The sequence below is a fragment of the Heptranchias perlo genome, chromosome 16 (genome assembly GCF_035084215.1).
Source record: "Heptranchias perlo isolate sHepPer1 chromosome 16, sHepPer1.hap1, whole genome shotgun sequence".
NCBI classification, from domain to species: Eukaryota; Metazoa; Chordata; class Chondrichthyes; order Hexanchiformes; family Hexanchidae; genus Heptranchias; species Heptranchias perlo.
Genome location: NC_090340.1, coordinates 62,243,081 through 62,267,247, shown reverse-complemented (window position 1 = coordinate 62,267,247; position 24,167 = coordinate 62,243,081). Strand labels below are relative to the sequence as shown.

The 24,167-nt window shown below is 43.6% G+C and overlaps 1 protein-coding gene across 1 annotated transcript in view; it reads left to right on the top strand.

Annotated features, from left to right (window-relative positions):
* The window catches only part of terb1 (telomere repeat binding bouquet formation protein 1), a 99,929-nt gene that overhangs the window by 14,704 nt on the left and 61,058 nt on the right, over nt 1-24,167 (top strand). The window contains exons 5-10 of the mRNA XM_067997589.1: nt 4,117-4,239; nt 9,851-10,003; nt 12,924-13,055; nt 18,296-18,421; nt 20,974-21,134; nt 21,484-21,486. Coding sequence (XP_067853690.1) covers nt 4,117-4,239; nt 9,851-10,003; nt 12,924-13,055; nt 18,296-18,421; nt 20,974-21,134; nt 21,484-21,486 — 698 coding nt within the window. The remainder of the gene's footprint in view (nt 1-4,116; nt 4,240-9,850; nt 10,004-12,923; nt 13,056-18,295; nt 18,422-20,973; nt 21,135-21,483; nt 21,487-24,167) is intronic.

Genomic DNA, 24,167 nt, shown 5'->3' with positions numbered 1-24,167 from the left:
CACATAGCTTAAAGGGTTTTTTTCTTCAATTATCTTCCCATCTCTCCTAAAAGTGTTGACTCCTTTATGGAGTTTGGCTTAACAAGTACTGATCACTCTCTGGTATCTGGCCCAAATGTCTACATCGAGTCAACAACACAGAAACATGCCATTCGGCCCAACTGGTCTATGCTGGCCTTTATGCTCTACACGAGCCTCATCCCACCCCTCTTCATCTAACCCTGTCAGGATACCCTTCTATTCCTTTCTCCCTCATGTATTTATCCAGCTTCCCCTTAAATGCATCTATGCTATTTGCCTCAACTATTCCTTGTGGTAGTGAGTTCCACATTCTCACCACTCTTTGAATGAAGAAATTTCTCCTGACTTCCCTATTGGATTTATTAGTGACTACCTTATATTTATGACCTAATATTCATATGTGAGCCCTGATAGAAAGTATCAGCGGGCTGATCAGCCGCAAGGGCCATTATAGCAGAGCTATATCCTGTACTCGCCTGTTATCCACATGCACACATCCACATGGATCGTTGGATAAGGATCAAGAGCAGGAGCCCTGGCCAATTTTCCCTTTCCGTAAATAAGGGGTGTTAAGGTCAATTGTAGTGCCCCTGCCAATTTGCAGCTGAGATCAACTAACATAGGACAGACCATGGACTAAACTTGGCAACTCCCTAGTCTTCATGGCTCAGCTACTCACTAGATAAACTCATTGTAACCTTAATGATATATATCAAGTAATGAATACTATGGCAACACATTGAGAAAGTACCCATGGAACAATTATATAATGCTTATTTTGCATTTAGCATTTATATGCTTTCAGATTGTCTTATAATATTAATTTATACAAGACTTGAATTTCTCCATATTAAATGCAAGGCCACTTATTTCATAAGAATATTAGAAAGCATGAAAAAGGCCAATCAGCCCATCAAGCCTGCACTCCTTTCAATATGCATTGTTTGCCCCATCAAGGACAGGTACCTCACCTATCCAAACTCTTGAGGGAAAGTTCTGTATAAATACTCCCTGATCCTCAAAAGTAATGAAGCAAAAATTCCAGAATATTTAACCTTCCCCACATCACCATTATTAAGCCTTGGGGCTACTACCCTCTGCAGACAACAGCATTTCCCTTCTCCCACCTTTGACAGCATACATTTTTACTTTGAATAATAGATAGTTAGGATTACTTTTCACTGACTCAGCTTGGCTGGAATAGATAAACTGTTCAAAATTCTATCTGTAAGCACTTTTATGTTCATGATGTGCCATTGGCAGCAGGTGCATGATACTCCTGCCACCGACAGAACCCGATGATATAAAGGAGGCAAACACCTCAACTCTGGCAGCATCTAGGACCTTACTTCTCACAAAGCCCAAAAGATGCCATTGAAGACAGCAGAAAACGCAGCTTCCCTTCCATTTGGCCCTCCAATGGGCTTACTAGGGCTAGAAGTAAACTGCAAGTTTAAAATAGGAAGAGCAGCACTTGTAGGTCATGGGTCTCTGTTTGGGTGTCACTCTCCCAGCACCCCAGCATCAACTTAAAATAATAAAACATCTCTTTCTCCAGATCATCTGTTACTCTGTATGTGAAACATGGGCTAATGTAAAAGGAAGAGCCATCTGCATTGAGGCTATTTGTGGTTGTTACCCAGATGATGCCTAATAGGACATTTGTTCTTAAACCCACTCCATTTAGTTCAATAAAATTAACACTAGGTTCAAATATTAAATCAACAGCTGCCCTGATGGCTTAGCACAAGGTTGTCCAATCATTTGTCTTCACGAGCTATATCGTGGAACCTCGGGGCCATATATAAAATTAAATTCATCTTCCCATTAATTTGCATATATCTCAGGTCATTGATACTAATAGACCTTGGTGTTCTGGTTTAGGATTTATTGATCAGTGCTAAATACCATATGCAATACTAAAAACAGCTCTTTCCAATCCTCTAGGCCCACAAACTAACGGTTAGGAAATAAAAATGCAAATAGGACTGAATTGCCTGGGCTTTGAGGGCCAGTTTGCCAGGATTCGGGGGCCACATGTGCGCCATAGGCTGCATTTGAGAAACCCTTGTTTATCAGTTAATTAGTGAACCATATCGACATGGAAGGTCCTAGCTTTGATCCCTGGTCTGTGCTGGGTTAGTTGAATTTAGCAGGGGCAATGGTAAGGGTACTGCAACTGGTTCTGGGCTAGGGAAGGAAAATCGTCCACAGCTTCTGTTGCTGGCTACTATCCAGTGACCCCTAATGCGTGGATGTTAGCTGAAGACAGGATTGGTCATGCTGTTATGCCCCCACTATCGGCAGCCTGCTGACAATTACTGTTAAGACTCATATGAATAGTGGCCTCTAGGGTGATATGCTGGTGGGCAGCTGGCACCTATCAAGTTGTACCCCAACAAGGAGCCGATGCCACAAGGGGATGGGGAGAGAAAATTGGTGAGGGAATATTCCTAGCCAGTGAAATTAGTTTATTCACAACAATCTCATATAAATAGCGATGGCTGTATGTTTAGGAAACAGAAAACATGCATTTGGATGTGATGTATACAGAGGATCTGGACAGTTTTTAGCAACTAGTTGGAAAAACCTTCAATTGAGGAAGTGGCAGTGTTTCCAGCACTTGACCCGATGAGGGTCATTTTGACCATCACCACTTGGCAGAGCAAATTGCTCACCCGTTGTAGAACCGGCCTGCCACTCTGTCAGTTTACCACCCAATCGGAGAAGATGAAAATTATCCTCAGTATCTCTTAAAGAGACAGGAAAAGCCTTAGCAATTTCTTCACTGTAGGTTTACATTTTGATTTTCTTTTGACTTTTCATCAGAACTAGTTTTCCAATGTCGGACAAGCAATCCATTCATGAAAATATTGGTCAGTACTACGAGTTGTGGTCATCCATTGGGAGTACTCTCTGCGCCTGTGTCAACAATCCACAGAGTGGTATTTAATTTTTGCCTCTTTCAGATGTGCTTGTGGCTTTTTTTGTATTGAAGCATTTACTATAGAATACTTGTATAATAATTAAACAGGAAACTATGTTTATTTTAATTGCTGCATTACTATCTTTTCGTGAAGACTGTTGTGTCATTCGTAATTCTTCACACATTTCTGGTTCCAAATTCACCAGCCCTGCTCTCAGGTATGAATGTGGTCACTCTTCATGTGTGTGTCCAGCCAGTGATTATCATCAGGTTATTTGACTGTGAGGGAAATCACAGCCAAGTCTAAGCTGACAAAATGTGCATTTCCAGTTGGCAATCATTGGATAAAGATCAGCAGCAATAACCCTGGTTTATTTTTTCCCCTCTCTCCAGCTCAGGGATGTTAAGGACAGTGGTAGCAGCCTGGCTGTGATCAGCAAACTCAGCACAGACCAGGTTTCAAACTTAAGGCTTTGTTTGTCTGCACAGTAGTTACACCTCGTGGTGCATTTACCCACTGAGTCGTGCGGCAGCATGGTTTACTGAAACAGCTAGAATGATTTGCTTTTTAATTAGGAGGTGCTCATTGCAGTTAACTATTTAATGTTTTTACTTTATGTAGGAAGAATTTTTTCCACCGAGGCTTTTGAGAAAAGCACTGACAATTGTACTTACAGATAAATCTGCAAAGCGATTGCCTGCTGCTTGTTTGAGCAAGCCATGGTCGGAAGGATTAAAATAAGAAACCATTTCAGTTAGTTGCTCTGACTTGGGATAGCAGTAAAGTGCTGTTATTAGCCTCATTGCCCCTCAGCTAGGGAGAGAGAAAAAAAATCAATCAGGTTTTCCACTGCCAATTGTTATCCAGTAAATCCTTCTAGAAAAATTGTGTGTCTGTTCATTGGTTGAGGACAGAATCAGCTCAGCTAAGATGTCCGTTACAGTTGAATAGCCTGCCATCACTCAATATCTAGGCTGACAAAGAATAGCTACATAGAAAAGGCACCAGAGGGCACTCAGTGCCAGTGAAACTGTACCATAGCATGAGTCATCATCCACAGGAGAGGGGATGGGGAGAAAAATGGCCACATAAAAGGAATTTGAATACTGTTGAATTGACTCGTCTTTCTATGGTGTCATGTGCACTGATCTGTGTGTAACTGTTACAGAAGAGAACCAGAGATTGTGTATAGCAGCCCTTCCATTTGCAAAAGACTGCCTGCAGAAATGCATCAGGCAAGAAGTAATCCGGCCCATTTGTGCATTTATTGGACTCACAGTTGCTAACAACTGTAAGTATCTGGCTGTATGAGATGGTTATCTGCATATGTATAATGTGATATAATATGTAATGAGTTGGAGGGGACAATTTGCCTTCCCCCCCCCCCCCCCCCCACCCACTCAATTGGAATTCAGCTGAACCTAGATATATTTCTGAGTTCAGCTCATCTGCGTGGCCAGGTCTTCACCTGAAAATGCCCCATGAATGGCTGGGCCGCCCATATTGGCAGTTGAAACTTAGGTGCTGCTGCCTGAAAAGCCTACAACAGTGCAAATTCTCACCAGGTACTGAGCCTTATGACTGCTGTCAAAACCCTTGCTTCAGGCCTGAAGTGGTTGCTGGCAACCCCTTTTCAAATCATCCAATCTGAAATAGCTGGCCACAAGCTCTAAGGCCCACTGTCCCTGTGTGATTTTGTTTTTTGGGTTGCCTGTGAGGCAGAATTTCAAGAAAATAACACGGGAGGCGTTTAGATGTCACTCTTGTCTGATGGATACCTCAGAAAAAGCATGCCAAGCGCAAAGCGGGTGGAGACCTGGCATTATGTCAGCCTTTATAACTAGAAGGCTAGAATATAATGGGGAGGAAGTTTTGCTCCAGCTATACAAAGCCCTGATTAGACCTCATCTGGAGTACTGTGTACAGTCCTGTGCACCACACCTTAGAAAGGATATATTGGCCTTGGAAGGAGTGCAGCGCATATTCACCAGAATGTTTTTTTTATTCGTTCATGGGATGTGGGTGTCGCTGGCAAGGCCAGCATTTATTGCCCATCCCTAATGTTACATGGGCTCCAAGGGTTGGATTATGAGGAGAGATTAAATAAACTAGGCTTGTATTCTCTGGACTATAGTAAATTAAGGGGTGATTTTATTGAGGTTTTTAGGATTTTGAAAGGAATTGATTGGTTAGATGGAGAGAAACTTTTTCTGCTGGTGGGGGAGTCCGGGACAAGGGAACATAACCTTAAAATCTGAGCCAGGCTATTCAGGAGAGAAGTTAGGAAATACTTCTTCACGCAAAGGGTAGTAGAAGTGTGAAACTCTCTGCCACAAAATCTGAGATCAATAGATTTTTGCTAGCCAAGGGTATTAAGGGATATAGAGCCAAGGCAGGTGGATGAAGTTAATATACAGATCAGCCATAATCTGATTGAATGGCGGAACAGGCTAAAGGGGCTGAATGGCCTACTCCTGTTCCTATGTTCCCAATGGGTCTTTACTCCAATTTCCTCTGCCTAACACCCCAGAACCAGGTGCACGCAGAGTGGTAACAAAGATAATTTCTCAAAGAGGCCATTCGAAATTGGTCTGTTGTAACCCTGATCAGGAAGCACAACCTTAGTGCAATCCGAATACCAATATACTTCAACCTACCTTCCCCTTAAATTACAGTCACCATAAACACATCCCTGTGGCAGTGGGCACGTGGTTTGATCCAGGACCTGTTATAATTGGGCTGTAGAGTGTTAACAATTTGAAATCTCACGGACGAGGTGGCTGAAGTGAGTTTGGGCCACCTTGAGTCAACAGTACAAACTTGCTCATAGTTCAGGACTGTTTGTCAGCCTCACTCAGACAGCTTATAAAGATAACTGGAATTGAAATATTATGCTGGTGCTGCTAAGGCTGCACTTTTGAGGGTGAATTTAAAGGGGGGCCTCACAGAGACACTTTGTTGCCTTATTGAGCAGACATTTCTAATAGAACTTTTTCTCCAGTCACGTCATGCGATCCTGCCCAGAGACCTCATGAGTGGGCTCAATGCAATGTGGACAAATCTTTGGCAATAATTTTTTTTTTTTTATTCGTTCACGGGATGTGGGCGTCGCTGGCAAGGCCGGCATTTATTGCCCATCCCTAATTGCCCTTGAGAAGGTGGTGGTGAGCCGCCTTCTTGAACCGCTGCAGTCCGTGTGGTGACGGTTCTCCCACAGTGCTGTTAGGAAGGGAGTTCCAGGATTTTGACCCAGCGACAATGAAGGAACGGCGATATATTTCCAAGTCGGGATGGTGTGTGACTTGGAGGGGAACGTGCAGGTGGTGTTGTTCCCATGCGCCTGCTGCCCTTGTCCTTCTAGGTGGTAGAGGTCGCGGGTTTGGGAGGTGCTGTCGAAGAAGCCTTGGCGAGTTGCTGCAGTGCATCCTGTGGATGGTGCACACTGCAGCCACAGTGCGCCGGTGGTGAAGGGAGTGAATGTTTAGGGTGGTGGATGGGGTGCCAATCAAGCGGGCTGCTTTATCTTGGATGGTGTCGAGCTTCTTGAGTGTTGTTGGAGCTGCACTCATCCAGGCAAGTGGAGAGTATTCTATCACACTCCTGACTTGTGCCTTGTAGATGGTGGAAAGGCTTTGGGGAGTCAGGAGGTGAGTCACTCGCCGCAGAATACCCAGCCTCTGACCTGCTCTTGTAGCCACAGTATTTATATGGCTGGTCCAGTTAAGTTTCTGGTCAATGGTGACCCCCAGGATGTTGATGGTGGGGGATTCGGCGATGGTAATGCCGTTGAATGTCAAGGGGAGGTGGTTAGACTCTCTCTTGTTGGAGATGGTCATTGCCTGGCACTTATCTGGCGGGAATGTTACTTGCCACTTATCAGCCCAAGCCTGGATGTTGTCCAGGTCTTGCTGCATGCGGGCTCGGACTGCTTCATTATCTGAGGGGTTGCGAATGGAACTGAACACTGTGCAGTCATCAGCGAACATCCCCATTTCTGACCTTATGATGGAGGGAAGGTCATTGATGAAGCAGCTGAAGATAGTTGGGCCTAGGACACTGCCCTGAGGAACTCCTGCAGCAATGCCCTGGGGCTGAGATGATTGGCCTCCAACAACCACTACCATCTTCCTTTGTGCTAGGTATGACTCCAGCCACTGGAGAGTTTTCCCCTTGATTCCCATGGACTTCAATTTTACTAGGGCTCCTTGGTGCCACGCTCGGTCAAATGCTGCCTTGATGTCAAGGGCAGTCACTCTCACCTCACCTCTGGAATTCAGCTCTTTTGTCCATGTTTGGACCAAGGCTGTAATGAGGTCTGGAGCCGAGTGGTCCTGGCGGAACCCAAACTGAGCATCGGTGAGCAGGTTATTGGTGAGTAAGTGCCGCTTGATAGCACATTCGACGACACCTTCCATCACTTTGCTGATGATTGAGAGTAGACTGATGGGGCGGTAATTGGCCGGATTGGATTTGTCCTGCTTTTTGTGGACAGGACATACCTGGGCAATTTTCCACATTGTCGGGTAGATGCCAGTGTTGTAGCTGTACTGGAACAGCTTGGCTAGAGGCGCAGCTAGTTCTGGAGCACAAGTCTTCAGCACTACAGCTGGGATGTTGTCGGGGCCCATAGCCTTTGCTGTATCCAGTGCACTCAGCCGTTTCTTGATATCACGTGGAGTGAATCGAATTGGCCGAAGACTGGCTTCCGTGATGGTGGGGATATCGGGAGGAGGCTGAGATGGATCATCCACTCGGCACTTCTGGCTGAAGATGGTTGCAAACGCTTCAGCCTTGTCTTTTGCACTCACGTGCTGGACTCCGCCATCATTGAGAATGGGGATGTTTACAGAGCCTCCTCCTCCCGTTAGTTGTTTAATTGTCCACCACCATTCACGACTGGATGTGGCAGGACTGCAGAGCTTTGATCTGATCCGTTGGTTGTGGAATCGCTTAGCTCTGTCGATAGCATGTTGCTTCCGCTGTTTAGCATGCATGTAGTCCTGAGTTGTAGCTTCACCAGGTTGGTACCTCATTTTTAGGTACGCCTGGTGCTGCTCCTGGCATGCTCTTCTACACTCCTCATTGAACCAGGGTTGATCCCCTGGCTTGTTGGTAATGGTAGAGTGAGGAATATGCCGGGCCATGAGGTTACAGATTGTGGTGGAATACAATTCTGCTGCTGCTGATGGCCCACAGCGCCTCATGGATGCCCAATTTTGAGCTGCTAGATCCGTTCTGAGTCTATCCCATTTAGCACGGTGGTAGTGCCACACAACACGTTGGATGGTGTCCTCAGTGCGAAGACGGGACTTCATCTCCACGAGGACTGTGCGGTGGTCACTCCTACCAATACTGTCATGGACAGATGCATTTGCGACAGGGAGATTGGTGAGGACAAGGTCAAGTAAGTTTTTCCCTCGTGTTGGTTCGCTCACCACCTGCCGCAGGCCCAGTCTAGCAGCTATGTCCTTCAGGACTCGGCCAGCTCGGTCAGTAGTGGTGCTACCGAGCCACTCTTGGTGATGGACATTGAAGTCCCCCACCCAGAGAACATTTTGTGCCCTTGCTACCCTCAGTGCTTCCTCCAAGTGGTGCTCAACATGGAGGAGGACTGATTCATCAGCTGATGGAGGACGGTAGGTGGTAATCAGCAGGAGGTTTCCTTGCCCATGTTTGACCTGATGCCATGAGATTTCATGGGGTCCAGAGTCAATGTTGAGGACTCCCAGGGCCACTCCCTCCTGACTGTATATCACTGTACCGCCACCTCTGGTGGGTCTGTCCTGCCGGTGGGACAGGACATACCCAGGGATGGTGATGGAAGAGTCTGGGACGTTGGCTGAAAGATATGATTCTGTGAGTATGGCTATGTCAGGCTGTTGCTTGACTAGTCTGTGGGACAGCTCTCCCAATTTTGGCACAAGTCCCCAGATGTTAGTAAGGAGGACCTTGCAGGGTCGACTGAGCTTGGTGTTTTGCCGTTGTCGTGTCCGGTGCCTAGTGGTCCGTCCGGTTTTATTCTTATTATGACTTTTCGTAGCGAGATTTTACAACTGAGTGGCTTGCTAGGCCATTTCAGAGGGCAATTAAGAATCAACCACATTGCTGTGGGTCTGGAGTCACATATAGGCCAGACCGGGTAAGGGCGGCAGGCTTCCTTCCCTAAAGGACATTAGTGAACCAGATGGGTTTTTACGACAATCCGGTAGTTTCATGGCCATCATTACTGATACTAGTATTTTAATTCCAGATTTTTATTTAATTAATTGAATTAAATTAATTAATTAATTGAATTTAAATTCACCAGCTGCCGTAGCGGGATTTGAACTCATGACTCTGGATTTTAGTCCAGGCCTCTGGATTACTAGCCCAGTAACATAACCACTATGCTACCGTACCCTGAAACTGAGTAGATTTTTGTGAAGTCACAAGAAGAGAAGAGACATCTGCTTCCATACTGTCTCCATCCATAAGCTCAAATGCAGAAAACAGCAAGACATGACTGAGAGATGCAGCTTATTACATTAGGATCGTGGCACAATTCCCATAGATTGTATTTCCTCTAAAGAAACGTTGTTGGGGCAGAATAGAAGGGTCTTTCTTTGTGACTAACCAATACCGTACCTGAACTGGGAGTGCTTGATGGGATGACTTACAGGGAGCTTTGCTCTGCATTTAATCCATCCTGAGAGAGCTTCCTGGATAAAGTAAACTGTTTTGAATTGCATCAGACACGTACCATAGCTGACCTGAGACTGCTTTGATCCTGAGATGGGGTATGAAAAGTAGAAAATGTTCTTTTCCCCAACACTGACATCATTCACCTTGATGAGTTCTAATATTACCCCCCAGAAGCCAAATTACTGAAACTGCACTTACTGTTTCATTTACTTTCCCTTAAGCATATGTACAGGACTACTTTTGTAAAGTTGGTGGCCTGGATGCTCTTGCTCAGGCTCTTGTGAGGTTGGTAGACGAATCTGTAAGATATCATTCAAGCACGGAGCTGGCAGTAGCTGTGACAAAGACACTGGATTCCTGCATTTCAGAAAATTGTAAGTAAATCAGTAGTTTGAACAACTAAGGTTGTTAAGAGGCATTCAGTTCAAACATAGGAAAATGTAGCTCACCAATGGCTCTGTTGGTAAAGGAAGGGAGTGACTGAGCCATGCAGAACAAAAGGTCTCAGTTTGGATTCTTGGTCTATTCTGAGTTAGCTGATCTCAGCCTGTTTGGCGGGGTGAGGGGGAGGCGGGGTAGCAGGTATCCACTGACTCCTGCTGGAATATCTGTGTGAGAGAGAGAGAGAAAGAACAGGATCGGGCTTAGCCTTGATGCCCTCCATAATGAAATACATAGAAGTTACAAAACGGAAACAGGCCATTCAGCCCAACCAGTCCATGTCAGCGTTTATCCACCAAGCGAGCAAATAGACCCAATCACACTTACTCACCCTGTTCCCATATCCATTCAACCCTTTTTCCTTCATCCACCTATCCAATCGAATCTTGAATTAGTTTCTGCCTCAACCACTAGCCCTGGAAGTAAATTCCACAGCCTCACAACTCTCTGTATGAAGAAGTTTCTCTTGTTCTCTGTTCTAAATCTCTTACATTTAATCTTGTATCTATGGCGCCTTGTTCCAGATCCCTTAGCTGCTGGAAACAGTCTGCTTCTATCTACCCTGTTCCATCCTTTCATAATATTAAACACTTCTATCATTCCGCCCCAATAATGACATTGTCCTAATAAAAAAGCTCCAATTTTTCAAGTTTTGTTCATATTTGTATTTCCTCATACCTGGCAGCATCCAAATGAAGCTTTGTTGTACCCTCTTTAAAGTCTCAATATCCTTCCTATAGTATGGGGCCCAATACTGCACACACAACTCTACCTGAAGTATTATGGTTTTATAAACATCATCATTACTCTGTGCTAAAACCTAGAATTCCTTTAGCTTTTTTCACAGCCTGATCACCCTGAGGTGCTGCTTTCACTGTCCTGTGAACCTGTACTCCCACCTCCCCCAAATCCCTCTGCTCTTCCACAGCCCTCAGCCAACTTCCACTCAGAGTATAATTATTGCTATTACTTGTTTTACCAAAATGCATCACCTCACACTTGCTGACATGAAGTCCATCTGCATTTATTAGCCCATTCCCCCTTTTTTTAATATCCATTTTCAGCTTCCTTTAGTCTTCTAAAGAGATAACTATACTTTCTATTTTGGTATCATCTGCAAATTTTGATACCACTCCCTCTAGCCCTAGATCCAAATCATTGATGTACACAGTGAACAGAAGTGACCCCAGAACTGAACCCTGTGGGTAACCACTCTGAAAAGCTGCCCTTAATTCCTACTCTCTATTTTCTTCCTTCTAACCAATTTTTGATCCAAAATAGCCTGGTCTGGGGTCACACATGAATAATGTCCACTGTGACAAGGTACTGAAGGGCCTCCAGTGTCATTGGACTCGTATCCCAATGTAACTCAGCACCGTCAGAGGATGGGAAAATTTGAGGGGGAAAAGTATATATATATATCTATATATATATTCACCAATAAAACAGAAAATGGTTGAAATCTTAAAATAGAAAGAATTTGCATTTTTGTAACACCTTACCAAGTCCCAAAGCACCTCACAACAAGCCAATTACTTTTGAAATGCAGCCAATTTGCATGTAGTATGGCTTCACAAACAACAAATGAAACGAATGACTAATTAATCTGCATATAAATCATATCTGGGTGTTGGCCAGGACAGCTTCTTCCTCTTCTTTGAATAGTGCCATGGGATCTTTCACATCCACCTGAACGGGCAAACATCAGTTGTCAGGCATCTCTGACAATACAGAACACTCTGAGTACTGCATTGAAGTGTCAGTCTCACTTATGTGCTCAAATCCTGCAGTGGGGCTTGAACCCACAACCTTTTGAATTTAAGGCGATTACTACCAACTGAGCCAAACTGACACTTAAAAAGGCCGGTTAATTATTTTGTTTTTTGATAGATTACTGTGTATTTCCACATTCTCTGTTTTATTTCTGATTTCCAGCATTTGGAGTTTTTTTCATCCCTATATGTTTTCAGTTTTTTTCTTAAAGGGCTATTTAAGCTTTGTTATCTACTTTCAAACCTGCATGCATGCAACATTAATTTGCTCATAAATTTTTGTTTTCTAATTAATTGATGTTTGTACCTGCCAATATTGTGTAGCACAGGTCAAATCCCTTTTGTAAGGTTGGAAAGGGTTTTTACCTCTGCTAAATAGAATGTGTTAGTGTCCCATCATTTTGACCAGCATACCCTGAAAATTGAAGCCTTCCATGTCACAACATGCAAAAGTTTTGCTTAATGGTGAGCAGGAGATGCTATGGTTGGTTGGGAAACAGAAACTATATTATGTGAATTATTTTCCTACCCTTGAATTCAGATGGGAGCCTAGTCCGTGAGTGTTGGCAGCTTTTGAACTGTATGACCATTACATGCGAGCCCCATCCTGTCCTGACACAACATCCATACGCACCCACCATCCAGCAGGGCTATTGAAAAGCAATCAGGAGTGTGAAATGTGGCTGGTTTTGTTTTCCCTAACCTAGGAACATAGACCGGGAATCAAACTGGGACATTATGCTCTGTATGGTTTATTAACATTCTCGGAACTGCATTCCATTTAACCATTGTTTGAAGTGTTTGGTCATCTCAGTCTACAGCCAAGATTAGGATTTTGCTGAGTGAAGAATCATGGACCCCGCTGCTAAACAGCACAGTGCACTGGTATAAAATCTCCTATAATGTTGGACGTTCTCCATTTTATTTTTAAAGCTTTTTTCCATTTATAGAAAAACACAACCACAATTTTTATTGCACCGTTTAGTTATGATTCCATACTCAAATTGCACCCTTATTATTAATACCATACAGAAATGTTTTTAAAAGGGAAAAAATGTCTGACATTGTTATTTTTTGACAGCTACTGTGGCTTCACGCTTGTCAGAATACTTAATCGTACCCAAGCTCGTGGCGCTGTTATCACAGAATGGTCTTGACATGAGCAGTAAATTGGGCATTATTCTTGCTATTGGGCACTGCACTGACGCATGTGGTAAGTGGCAGAGATTGTGCTGGAAAAGCATTAACATCTCAATATTTGGAAACTTCTTTCATCTAGTAATGAGCTCTGCAATATTTCAGCAGCAAGGCTTTAACTATAATCAAGCTAACAGTTGATAATTCTCCATGCTTGTCACAGGATTTGGAGTAATGATCTGCAAGTTAACCAGTATTACAAAGATTGTGAGTTTGTAAGTTTCTGAGAAGTAAATGTTTCCTGCCAAGAATTTTCTTCTATTTTTTTTTGTTGCTGGTTTTCCCCCCATCTCTTCTGAAGCAGCTGACTTTTTCTGGAGTAAGGCTCCTGGGGCAGTGATAGCCCTTTGGGATCTCACCCAAGTGGCTATTCTTCACTTCTGAGCTTAGGCAATGCCTGACAGCATGCTATTTCACCACTATTTCACTTCTTTTCAAATTCCCCTCAGACATCTCCGGGCTATTAGAGCAGGAAGCTATATGATATTAAGTCCCCACTGAAACACACGTACTCCATTCTAAAACTGTTTCCCCATCCATAGCAATTTCCAGCTGTCTAGAGGTATTATTTTCAGATTTGTGCTTTACGAGTCCATAAAAGGACTGAAAATGGGGAGTTTTCCCAGATCTCCCTCTGATCTCCAGGTTTCATAGGCTCCTTGTAATCTTGTAAATCAGCATTGAAATCCTCTCACAACAATGCATATCCGCAGTGACCAATTATGATTATGTGTCTCTTTATTTAAAATCAATTTTAAACCAGTCCTGATAGTATCTCTGATCTCCTTGTTAACATTTAGAGAGTCGGATCGTCAATCACTGAGTGGATAAATACTTTGGGTCAGAATTTGCTGTAAAAGTAACGGTGAGGCAATTGGCGCTCGCTATTATTTATACGCAAATACTACGGCAACTTCAGACGAGGGGCAGATGTGCGGTTAAATGCGGAAATCCTAAAGTTGCTGTCCAAGATGTGCTGCTCCGCCGTTAGCTTCATGGAAATGACATCTCGCTGTCTGCCTCATCATTGCAATGCATTGAACAGCCTGATTGCTGTATTTGTGCGGTAGATATGAACTAAACTCGCCACAAAAAGTTAAGTCTTGTCCATTTCAGTCTAAGTACCCTTTTAACGAAGTCAACCTCTCTGGCACTGAAAATTAACTATTACAAGTGTGGAGACTCATTCCTTCAGGTTTTAATTGATGTTGGAGATTTTAAAAATGTAAAATTTTAAATTAAAACAACTTTTTTTTACTTTTCCTTTCTGTCTTTTTTTTCTCTCAATCCAATTTTTCTATCCCTCCTTATTTCTCTGTCTGTACCTGATTTGACATTGAATTCACTCACTCTAATTCACACTTCCTTCTCAGTCCTTGGCCTGTTAATTTCACAATCCTTCAATCTGACTGGTTAAGGAGATACCCAGTTGCTTGCCCTGTTCACTCAGGCCCCAGATGCCTTGTTTCCCTCACTGCGACGTTATCACTTCGCACTTTCAGTAACTTGCCATGCAAAAATTTTAAAAACTAAATGTGCAAGGGCAAGTCTAACTAACGGCAGATGCCATTAGATGCCCCGCCACAGCAAATTGTGGCCCATTATCTGCCTCCTCCAATAGCTCAGTTGGTAAAGGCAGTGTGTAACTGGGCCAATAAGACCAATAGGTACCGATCTGTTCCGAGTTAGCCGATCTCGGCCAGGGCAGCAATTAGAATGCTATGGTTGGACTCAGTAACCCCTGCTGCAAAATGAAAAGGGAGAAAAAATAAGTACAGGAGGAAAAATGGTCAAGATTCCAAGTTGGGATGGAAGAATGCTGAATCTTGAATTAGCAGAAACTAAATGGCCTTGAGTTAATGCTGTGTGAATTTTGGCATGCAAATGCTTAATATGAAATTCCTTTGCTATTTTAACAAACTATTAGCCAATTTAAAATGAGTGGATTAACACTTCCATTAAAATAGCGGACAATTGTTGACACATCAGTATTCACACAGCATAATTTCAAAGTCTGCATGTATTATTATGCAATGCTACAAACCAGAAAATGCATTATAGACTGCAGATTTAATTTGCTGGTGAAAGAGTGAATATATTACCTGGAACTTAAGTGGAAATGATTACGGAAATTGTATTATGGGTAATGTTCCCTGCTGTCGAAAATTGATGAGTTCCAATTGCCAAGAAATGCTGTTTATGCACAAAATAAAACAGTGTGAATCTGAACATATCAATCACTTATCTGAAAAAAGCATGGCCGAGTAGATTTCACATCCATGACGTGGACCGTGAGTAATTTTAATTTAGGAAATTATTTAAATGGGTCTCATTATGTTATAAGATGTGATGCCGAGGAATTACATTTTCCCCCCCATTTTTCATACTGGAGTATGGCAAGAGGCAAGGACACTTCCACTCGTTCCCCTAGTATCTCATCCAAGTGGCCATTCTTCATGTGTGAGCCTAGATAGCGAGTGTTGGCAGACTATTCCACCACAAAGGCATCACAGCCGAACCAAATCTTGTACTCATCCAGTGTCCGTATGTGCGCACTGTCCAGCATTTTGTCACTCGGTAGCAAACATGGCTGATTTTTCCCCCCTCTTTCTAACTCACCCAGAGGCTTTCAAGCCCACTGCAACCTCAGCTGAGAGCAGCTGACATGGCAAAGATTTGGAATTGAACCTGGGATATTCTGCTCTGTGCGACCTAGTTTTACATTAGGAAGTACTTTTACCCACGAGGTACTAGGGCATCAGCTATTACATTTTATTGTCTTTTCTGCCAGAAGCACAAGTTGACCAATAGTGATCTGACACATCTGGTTTTTGCTCCCTTTTTTTGTTGTCTTCTGCTCTCTCAACTGCCCTTTTCTCCATGTTGCACATTTTCCTTGACCCAGAGGACAGGCAGGTGACTTGCTTCCACGCATCTGCCAATATTTTGTGTACCTCTTCACTAGGTGGTGTATTAGTGTGGCCAGGATAACTGACTAGCCTCTTACTAGGTGTCTTCTTCAAATCACCAATTGAGATTGAACATCACAGTTGAAAACACTTGACCAACCACTTAATGGCATTGAAAGCTGCTGCACCAGTGTGCTTTATCATTGAACAAGCAGTACGTTACTTTTTTAAACTTATGAATTAGATTGGGAACAGTAGTAAAACAAAGTGGTCAACATTCATTGTAGCCATTTGGATACCAAAATGTTATTCTAGCTGGTGCTACTACATTTAGCAGCTGCAAGTCTAACAAGCTTTCTGTTTGTACAGAGTTCTTCAGTCTCAACATGCAACAAGGCATCAGCCTTGGCTCAGTGGTAGCAATCTTACCTCTGAGTCAAAATGATTGTGGGTTCAAGCCCCACTCCAGAGACTTGAGCACATAATGTTAGCTGGCACTTCAGCGCAGTACTGAGCGGAATGCTGCACTGTCGAGGTGCCGTCTTTCACATGAGACGTTAAACCAAGGCTCCATCTGCCCTTTCAGGTGAAAGATACCACGGCACTATTTCGAAGAAGAGCAGGGGAGTTCTCCCTGGTATCCTGACCAATATTTATCCCTCCACCAACATCTAAAACAGATGGTCTGTTCATTTATTTCATTGCTGTTTGTGGGAGCTTGCTGTGCGCAAATTGGCTGCTGCCTTTCCGACATTACAACAGTGACTGCACTTCAAAAGTATTTCATTGACTATAAAGTGCTTTGGGATGTCCTGAGATGGTGAAAGGCGCTATATAAATTCAAGTCTGTCTTTTCTTTTAACGTGGTAGAAAGATTAGAACATAAGAAAGCTTGGAATGAAAAAAAAAAGCCATTCAGCCCATCAGGACCTGTTGTTCCACAGTCCCTACAGGTAACCTCTCGCTCCACTGTGCCACAGTGCCTTACTTGGTTATCACCAGCGATACCGTCCTTGCCCATAACATGGTTCTGAGCACTGCATGCCGATTGCACAGGTCCAGTCTCAGGAGTTTCCTGTCCCTAATTTACTCCTCCGCACGTCGGCCTGATCTTTCATGTCTGCTCCATTATCTGACCACCCCCCGCCCCCCCCTCTGTGTGGTGACTACCTTTCGTCCAATTGTATGTTGCAGAGTGTAGTCAGTTGGAGCTCAAGCTAGCATCCTTCTGCTCAAGCAACATGACCCTCTAACACTTAATGCACATTACTAAACTGGTCTGTTCTGCAATTGCAGGATCGCCCAAATCATGCACGGCACATACACATGTATTGAACTGAATCAGGGAAAAGCAAATGTGCTGATCACATTAATTGTAAACATATGGTGAAATCAAGCAGCAATATGTTATTTTCGGGAAAGTTTCTTTAATGCGCTATGTAACAAAATCATAAACCAATTCTTCATAGGCAAGCTTACAGTTTTGCCATATTGTATATAGTGCAGAGAAAATCTTCCTCAAACAAAACCAGGAATTTTTGGAAGTACTCAACAGATGGGTCATCCTCTGTGAAGAGAACAAATAAGTTAACATTTCGAGTGTAACCCATCATCAGAATTGAAAAAACGAAGAAGTATTTAAATAGAATCAGTACAAAAGGAGAGGGAGGCAAAAAAACTCAAAGAGAAGACATACACTGGAGGTGAACGGGATAAAAGAGACAAACAGAAATTATGATGAGAGGAACAGCACTTCTTCAAGGCTGGCATTCCTGGAAGAGAAGTAGCAGTGAATTAAACAATACAAATAAAAGCATTTTCTGTTATTGTTTCAGATTTCCAGCATTTGCAAATTTTCTTTGTTTATTTTTTCTTTTAGTTGTGTGAAAATTATTACTCAATTCGGAAGTGCAGTGAGATAGAGTAGAGAGGCTGAATGGATTTGTGCTTTGGGCTCCTGAAAATTTTGCTGGGCAACCAAATCTACCAGTGAGATAAGTTCAAACAAGATTGTGTGACAAAGAGGAATGATTTGCTTCTAATCAGATCTGTGATTGCTACATAGAACCAAGACGAAGAAGGCCCCAGGCCCCAGCCAGGGTGACAGTAGGAGCACTATATTAACATTAATGTCCCAGGCTCATTGCAACACCAGGCAACGTAATTACTCCGTTGAACCGTGGGGCAAAATATAATAATGAAAATATGCAGCAAATAAACTTTTCCTATTGATTGAAGTTTGGGAAATGCCCATTTTCAATTTTGTTGCATGGCAATTTGTTTTTGGCAACTTGTATTTGTCATTAGTCAATCAACATAAACAGTAAAACCAAATGTTTGTTTTCAGAGGAGCATCAGCATCAGCTACTGCAGAGCAATGGGCTTCCACTTATGATTCAAATAGTGGCTGAATCCCAGGATGAGGAGCAAAGGAAAGCAGCCACTTTTGTTCTCCAGAGTTGCCAGCTAATAAGTAAGTACACAAACAGGTTTCTGCTCTCTTTAGTCTTTACTAAAGGCCTTATTGGGATGTTGCACATAAAGTCATCAGCATTTTGTTCAGTGACTTTTTACTGATATAACCAGAAACCACGCTATGTGGTTGACTCTTAATGCCCTCTGAAATGACTTGCCTTGTGTAGAGTGCCCAGGTTGGCAAGAACCAAGACTTCGAAACTCCCCATATGTGTGTAGGAGTATGAGCTAAAACCAGGCTGCTTACTTACCACCACTGAGCGCTAAGCTTCCCAGTGCTTATCAAACAAGGACTACCCTTCCCAATCGGGCATTGGCTTTCAGGATTATCTGGAGCCGAATGGGAACAACCCCAACCCCTAGTAATTGGCCTATACCTTGAAGTCCTATCAAAGAACAAGGTTGACTTGTCAACCATTCTGGAGTACTGTGGATCTTCCTGGCTCAGATTATCAGATTACTGAGTGCTGTGGAGGATTGACTCAGTTTCAGGTTCCTCTTCCAAATATATCAGCTTGAAGTCAACTTGGCCCTAGTTGTTAATTTATGTTTCCCCATTCCCCCTAGGCCTCCAAGTGTTGTGAACCATTTGCCAGGAAAGAGGGTGAGACAGGCAGGCATCTGTTGCTCTTCATCCACTTGCTAGATGTGCCTGAGAGCAGCTCAGCATGACTCACACAACAATTTCTCCCTTCCTCTCTGTGGGAAAAGTACTTCACCTTTTATTGAATGCCTGCCCCAGCAGTACAGCTGAGATCAGAAATTGGTTGTGTGGGAATTTGTAGCCAACGACCTATGGTTTATCGTACTGTTGCTTAATTCAGTCAGAGCGGCTGCCCTCCCGGATGTTGATGGTGGGAGATTCAGCGATGGTGATGCCACTGAAGGTTATGGGAGGTAGTTGGACCTTGTTGGAGATCATCATTGCCTGGCACCAATGTGCTGTGTCACTATGCTACCCAATGCAGTAATTTTATTCCAAATTTCTCCTTCCTCTCACTGAATCATGCTGCAGAAGGGATCTACAGGCATCAGTAGCCCTCCAGCACCTCGCCCAACTACTGCCTGAAGCGAGATGAACTAACTCAACACAGACTGGGGATCAAACACCAGATTTTCTGGTGTTGTGCTTGAATACAGGTGGCACTTTTATCTACTGAGCTATCAGGAAGCTCCATGTAACAATTGAGTACAGTTGGCCTCAACACCCACAGTCCAGCGAGAGTTCCAGTTCCTAGTCATCATTTGTCGACCCCTGCAGGAAATTGCATGTGTGTGGATGTCAGGTGAGAACAGGACCTTGCACAGCTTTGATACCCTTTGCAGCTGAATGTTCTGCTGACCCTCACTATTGAGCCATACATATGAGCAGTGGGTACTTGGGTGAGCTGCCATAAGGTCAGGAGTCAGGATGCTTGCTGATGATTTGACTGTGTTCAGTTCCATTCACAACTCCTCCGATAGTAAAGCAGCCCCTGCCAGACTACAGCAGACCTGGACAACTTCCAGGCTACGGCTGACAATTGGGAGGTAATATTTGCACCGTATAAGTGTCAGGTAATGATGATCTCCAACCAGAAACGGTCCAACCACTTCCCCTGACCTTTAGTGTCACCACCATCGCTGAGTATCCGCTATCAACATCCTGGGTGGGAGAGGGGTGGGGGGGGGGTCACCATTAACCAGAAGCTTAACTGGGCCAGCCATATTAACACTGTGGTTGCAAGAGCAGATCAGAGGCTGGGTACTATACAAGAAGCGGCTCACCTCCTGACCCTTAATGCCTCTCCACAGAGTTTGCCTAGCGGGGGCCCCATGCAAAGCTTTGGTTTGCGGCTCTTACATTTTACTGGTTCCGCTTGGAACCCCTGACTCGCTCAGGGCCGGTCCTAACACTGCCTACCAGGTTCAAGTCAGGCGTCTTGACGGAGTGCTCACCACTCACTTGGATGGGTGCAGCCGCAACAACACTCAAACGGCTCAGCACCATCCGAGACCAAGAAGTCCGCTTGATTGGTGCCCCTTCCACTGAACACAGTATTTACCTCTTCCACCACCAGCATCCTGTGGCTGCTATCTACACGATGCACTGCAGTAACTCGTCAAGCTTACTTTGACAGAGGATCCTAGCCCCAAAATCTCTACTACTGAAAAGGACAAGAGCAGTAACGCCATCACCTTCAAGTTCCCCTCCAAGTCGCACACAATCCTGACTTGGACATATATCGCCGGTCCTTTATTGTCGCTAGGTCATAATCCTGGAATTATCTACCTATCACCATCGTGGGAGCACCATCGCCACAAGGACTGCAGTAATTCAAGGAGAAGACCCACCACCACATTCTCAGGGCAACAAGGGATGGGCGATAAATGCTGCCTTGCCAGCATCAACTACATCCAGACACCAAAATAAAAAAACTACTGGTGCCTGTGAAACTGTCCACTAGCTTTAGGATAATGCAGGTTTGTTGGTATCTATATCTTTATATTTGAGGTTTCTTGTGCTTATGCTTTTGCTCATTTTTATATTTGCTGTTGTCTCTTTCTAAGCTAAGAGACTATCGAATGGTCTAGTAGAAAATTTTCAGCCAGGAGGAGACACAGTTACTTCATATGGCAATGATTATCCAAAGGACAACAGCCTGAGAAAATACTGGAAGTTTGCAGAAGAATTTCTACATAGGATAGAGACATTAGAAAAACAGCAAGAGGTTAAATGTTTATGTTCTCCTTCAAATAATTTGTTTTTTTCTTCTCTTAAAAATAATAACAGCTTGCATTTATATAGCGCCTTTAATGTAGTAAAATGTCCCAAGAACAGGAATGTTATCAGACAAGATTTGACACAAAGTCACATAGGAAGATAATAGATGTGGCACGTTTTAAGGAGTGTCTTAAAGGAGGAGAGAGAGAGGCGGAGAGGTTTAGGGAAGGAATTCCAGATCTTAGGGCCTAGACTGCTAATAGCATATCTGCCAATGGTGGGGTGAAGGAAATCAGAGATGCACAAGAGACCAGAATTGGAGGAACGCAGTGATCTTGGAGGGTTATGGGCTGAAGGAGGTTACAGTGGTAGGGAGGGGTGAGGCCCTCAAATGGAGGGATTTGAACACAAGGATGAGCATTTTAAATTCAAGGCATTGCTGGACTGGAAGCCAATATAGGTTGGTGAGCACAGGGGTGATGGGAGAACGGGACTTGGTGCGAGTTAGGATACAGGCAGCAGAGTTTTGGATGAGCTCAAATTTACAGAGGGTGGAAGATGGGAGGCTGGCCAGACGAGCACTGGAATAGTCGAGTTTGGAGGTAACAAAAGCATGGATGAGGGTTTCAGTAGCAGATGGGCTGAGGCAGGGTCAGAGAAGGGCGATAATAAAAATTAAAAGCGGATTCTGCTTGGGTCAGTACATGATTCTTTGACCTCTAGAGTTTGGGATGATGTTCCCTCTCCAACATGATTAAGGATCCCACAGGAGACGAGTTAGGCAGTCCCAACCCAGTTCTTCAGGCATGGGTCTACAAATCTGCCTTTATTATCATTCTCACTCAGAGCCCACATAGATGATAACTGAGTAAAATGAAAATGTCAGTGTTGGAGAAGGGATGCTCTTCTGAAATTAGGAAAGAGTAGAGAGAGCTTTAGTCTGCAACTGACTGGTGTATACCTGAGCTGGGTATGTTTTGTGCTGGTTCCCAAAATGAAAAAGTGTTCCGTTCTCCAGCACTGACATCCCTTGCACTGATAAGCTAAGGCAAGGGGTTAGGGAGGGGACAGTCAGCTAGGGTTCCTGTTCCTCATTGCTATCCAGCAATCCCTACTAGAAATGTGTGTGTGTATGCACATCAGGTGAAGGGAAAACTAAGAGAGGCTGGAATGCCCCTGTGATAAAATAGTCTGTTGACACTCACTGTCAAGACTCATATATTGAATGAGATAGTGGAGGACAACTGGTGCCCATGGCACTGTACCCCATCAGGGAGTCAATGCATTCAGGAGAGGAGCAGAGAAAATTGGCAGGAAATTTAATAAAAGGAAAGGCAACATTTACTTTTTAGTTTTACATCTTAATTGCAGTTGTGGACAGTACTGTTAGCACTTTGATCTATCACAACTGCCAAATAAGAATAAGTAATGAAAAGAACTTTAAAAATAATTTTAAAACAAAAGTATTTCAAGGAGAGCAGTGCTGCTGCTGACTCATCGAGGTTGCCATTTTGCAAGCTAGCGGGTTGAGCAGAACACAGCTGCACGCTCCAGCCCACTTACTGTGTGACTCCACCATCCCTGCAAACCACGTTATAGAGTGATGGGTGCAATAGCTACATTATGTTATGCTAAACCTTTATTAAACACTGGTTAGACCTCAGCTGGAGTATTGTGTTCAATTCTGGGCACCACACTTTAGGAAGGATGTCAAGTCCTTAGAGAGGGTGCAGAAGAGATTTACTAGAATGGTACCAGGGATGAGGATCTTCAGTTATGTGGACAGACTGGAGAAGCTGGGGTTGTTCTTCTTAGAACAGAGAAGGTTAAGGGGAGATTTGATAGAGATGTTCAAAATCACAAACAGTTTTGATAGAGTAAATAAGGAGAAACTGTTTTCAGTGGCAGATGGGTCAGTAACCAGAAGACACAGATTTAAGGTGATCGGCAAAAGAGCCAAAGGCAACATGAGGAAATGTTTTTTTACGCAGCGAGTTGTAATGCTCTGGAATGCACTGCCTGAAAGGGTGGTGGAAGCAGATTCAGTAATAACTTCCAAAAGAGAATTGGATAAATTGAAGGGGAAAAGATTACAGGGCTATGGGGAAACAGCAGAGGAATGGGACAAATTGGATAGCTCTTTCAAAGACCCGGCACAGGCACAATGGGCCGAATAGCCTCCTCCTGTACTATGATACTATTATCGTGCCCAGTGCTTCAGCTGATGGGTAATTGCACCATGCAGTGTATCACCGAGCCATACAGATAAGCTCAGTGATTAGTTAACTGACCTCATCTGAGGTGGCATTGGTGACAGTACTACCAATTTCAGCAACTCGTGCTACGGGCAAGAAAAATCAACCATGATCCCCAATTGTGATCACTACCCAGTGTCCCGACTGGAAAGCGTGTGTGTATGTATATGAACATTTCTTAAGAACAGGATTAGCTGTGGTGTCTACCCGTTGTGCCTCATTGTCTAGGCTCACATGTGAATTGTCATCTGTGTGAGGTACCAGAGGGCAGCCAGTCTGTAAAACTATCCCAACATGAGTCAATGCTTCAGGATTGAAGGGGAGAAAAGAAAAGAGATAGAACTTCCAAAAAGAAGAGTATCATCCTCTTGTTTTGAGCTTGAATGAAGATTTTTTCCCCTGCAGATCATTAAAATGAAATGTCCTGAAAATTATGTATTGCCTTAAGTAATGTTATGTCCATGAGACAATTATACCACCCACATGGTCTTTAAAGATGGTCTCTCATCAATTCATACCACTTTTAAAAATCAAAGTGCTACCAGTTATTAATTGTGACATCTGATTTTGTTTCCTTTAAATGTGTGTGTTTATTTTTTTGAAAAATTTGGCTTACTGAACTTGACAGCAAGAAAGAGATGAACAGATACAGTCATTAACTCTGGGTGCTTGTCCTTTCAACTATCAGAGTTAATTCATCTTGTACTGTTGGGTTTAGTAACAGAAGGAGTATGGAAGACCTTCAAGGTATACTCAAAAAATGTTCTCGAGCCTTTCCCCAGTTA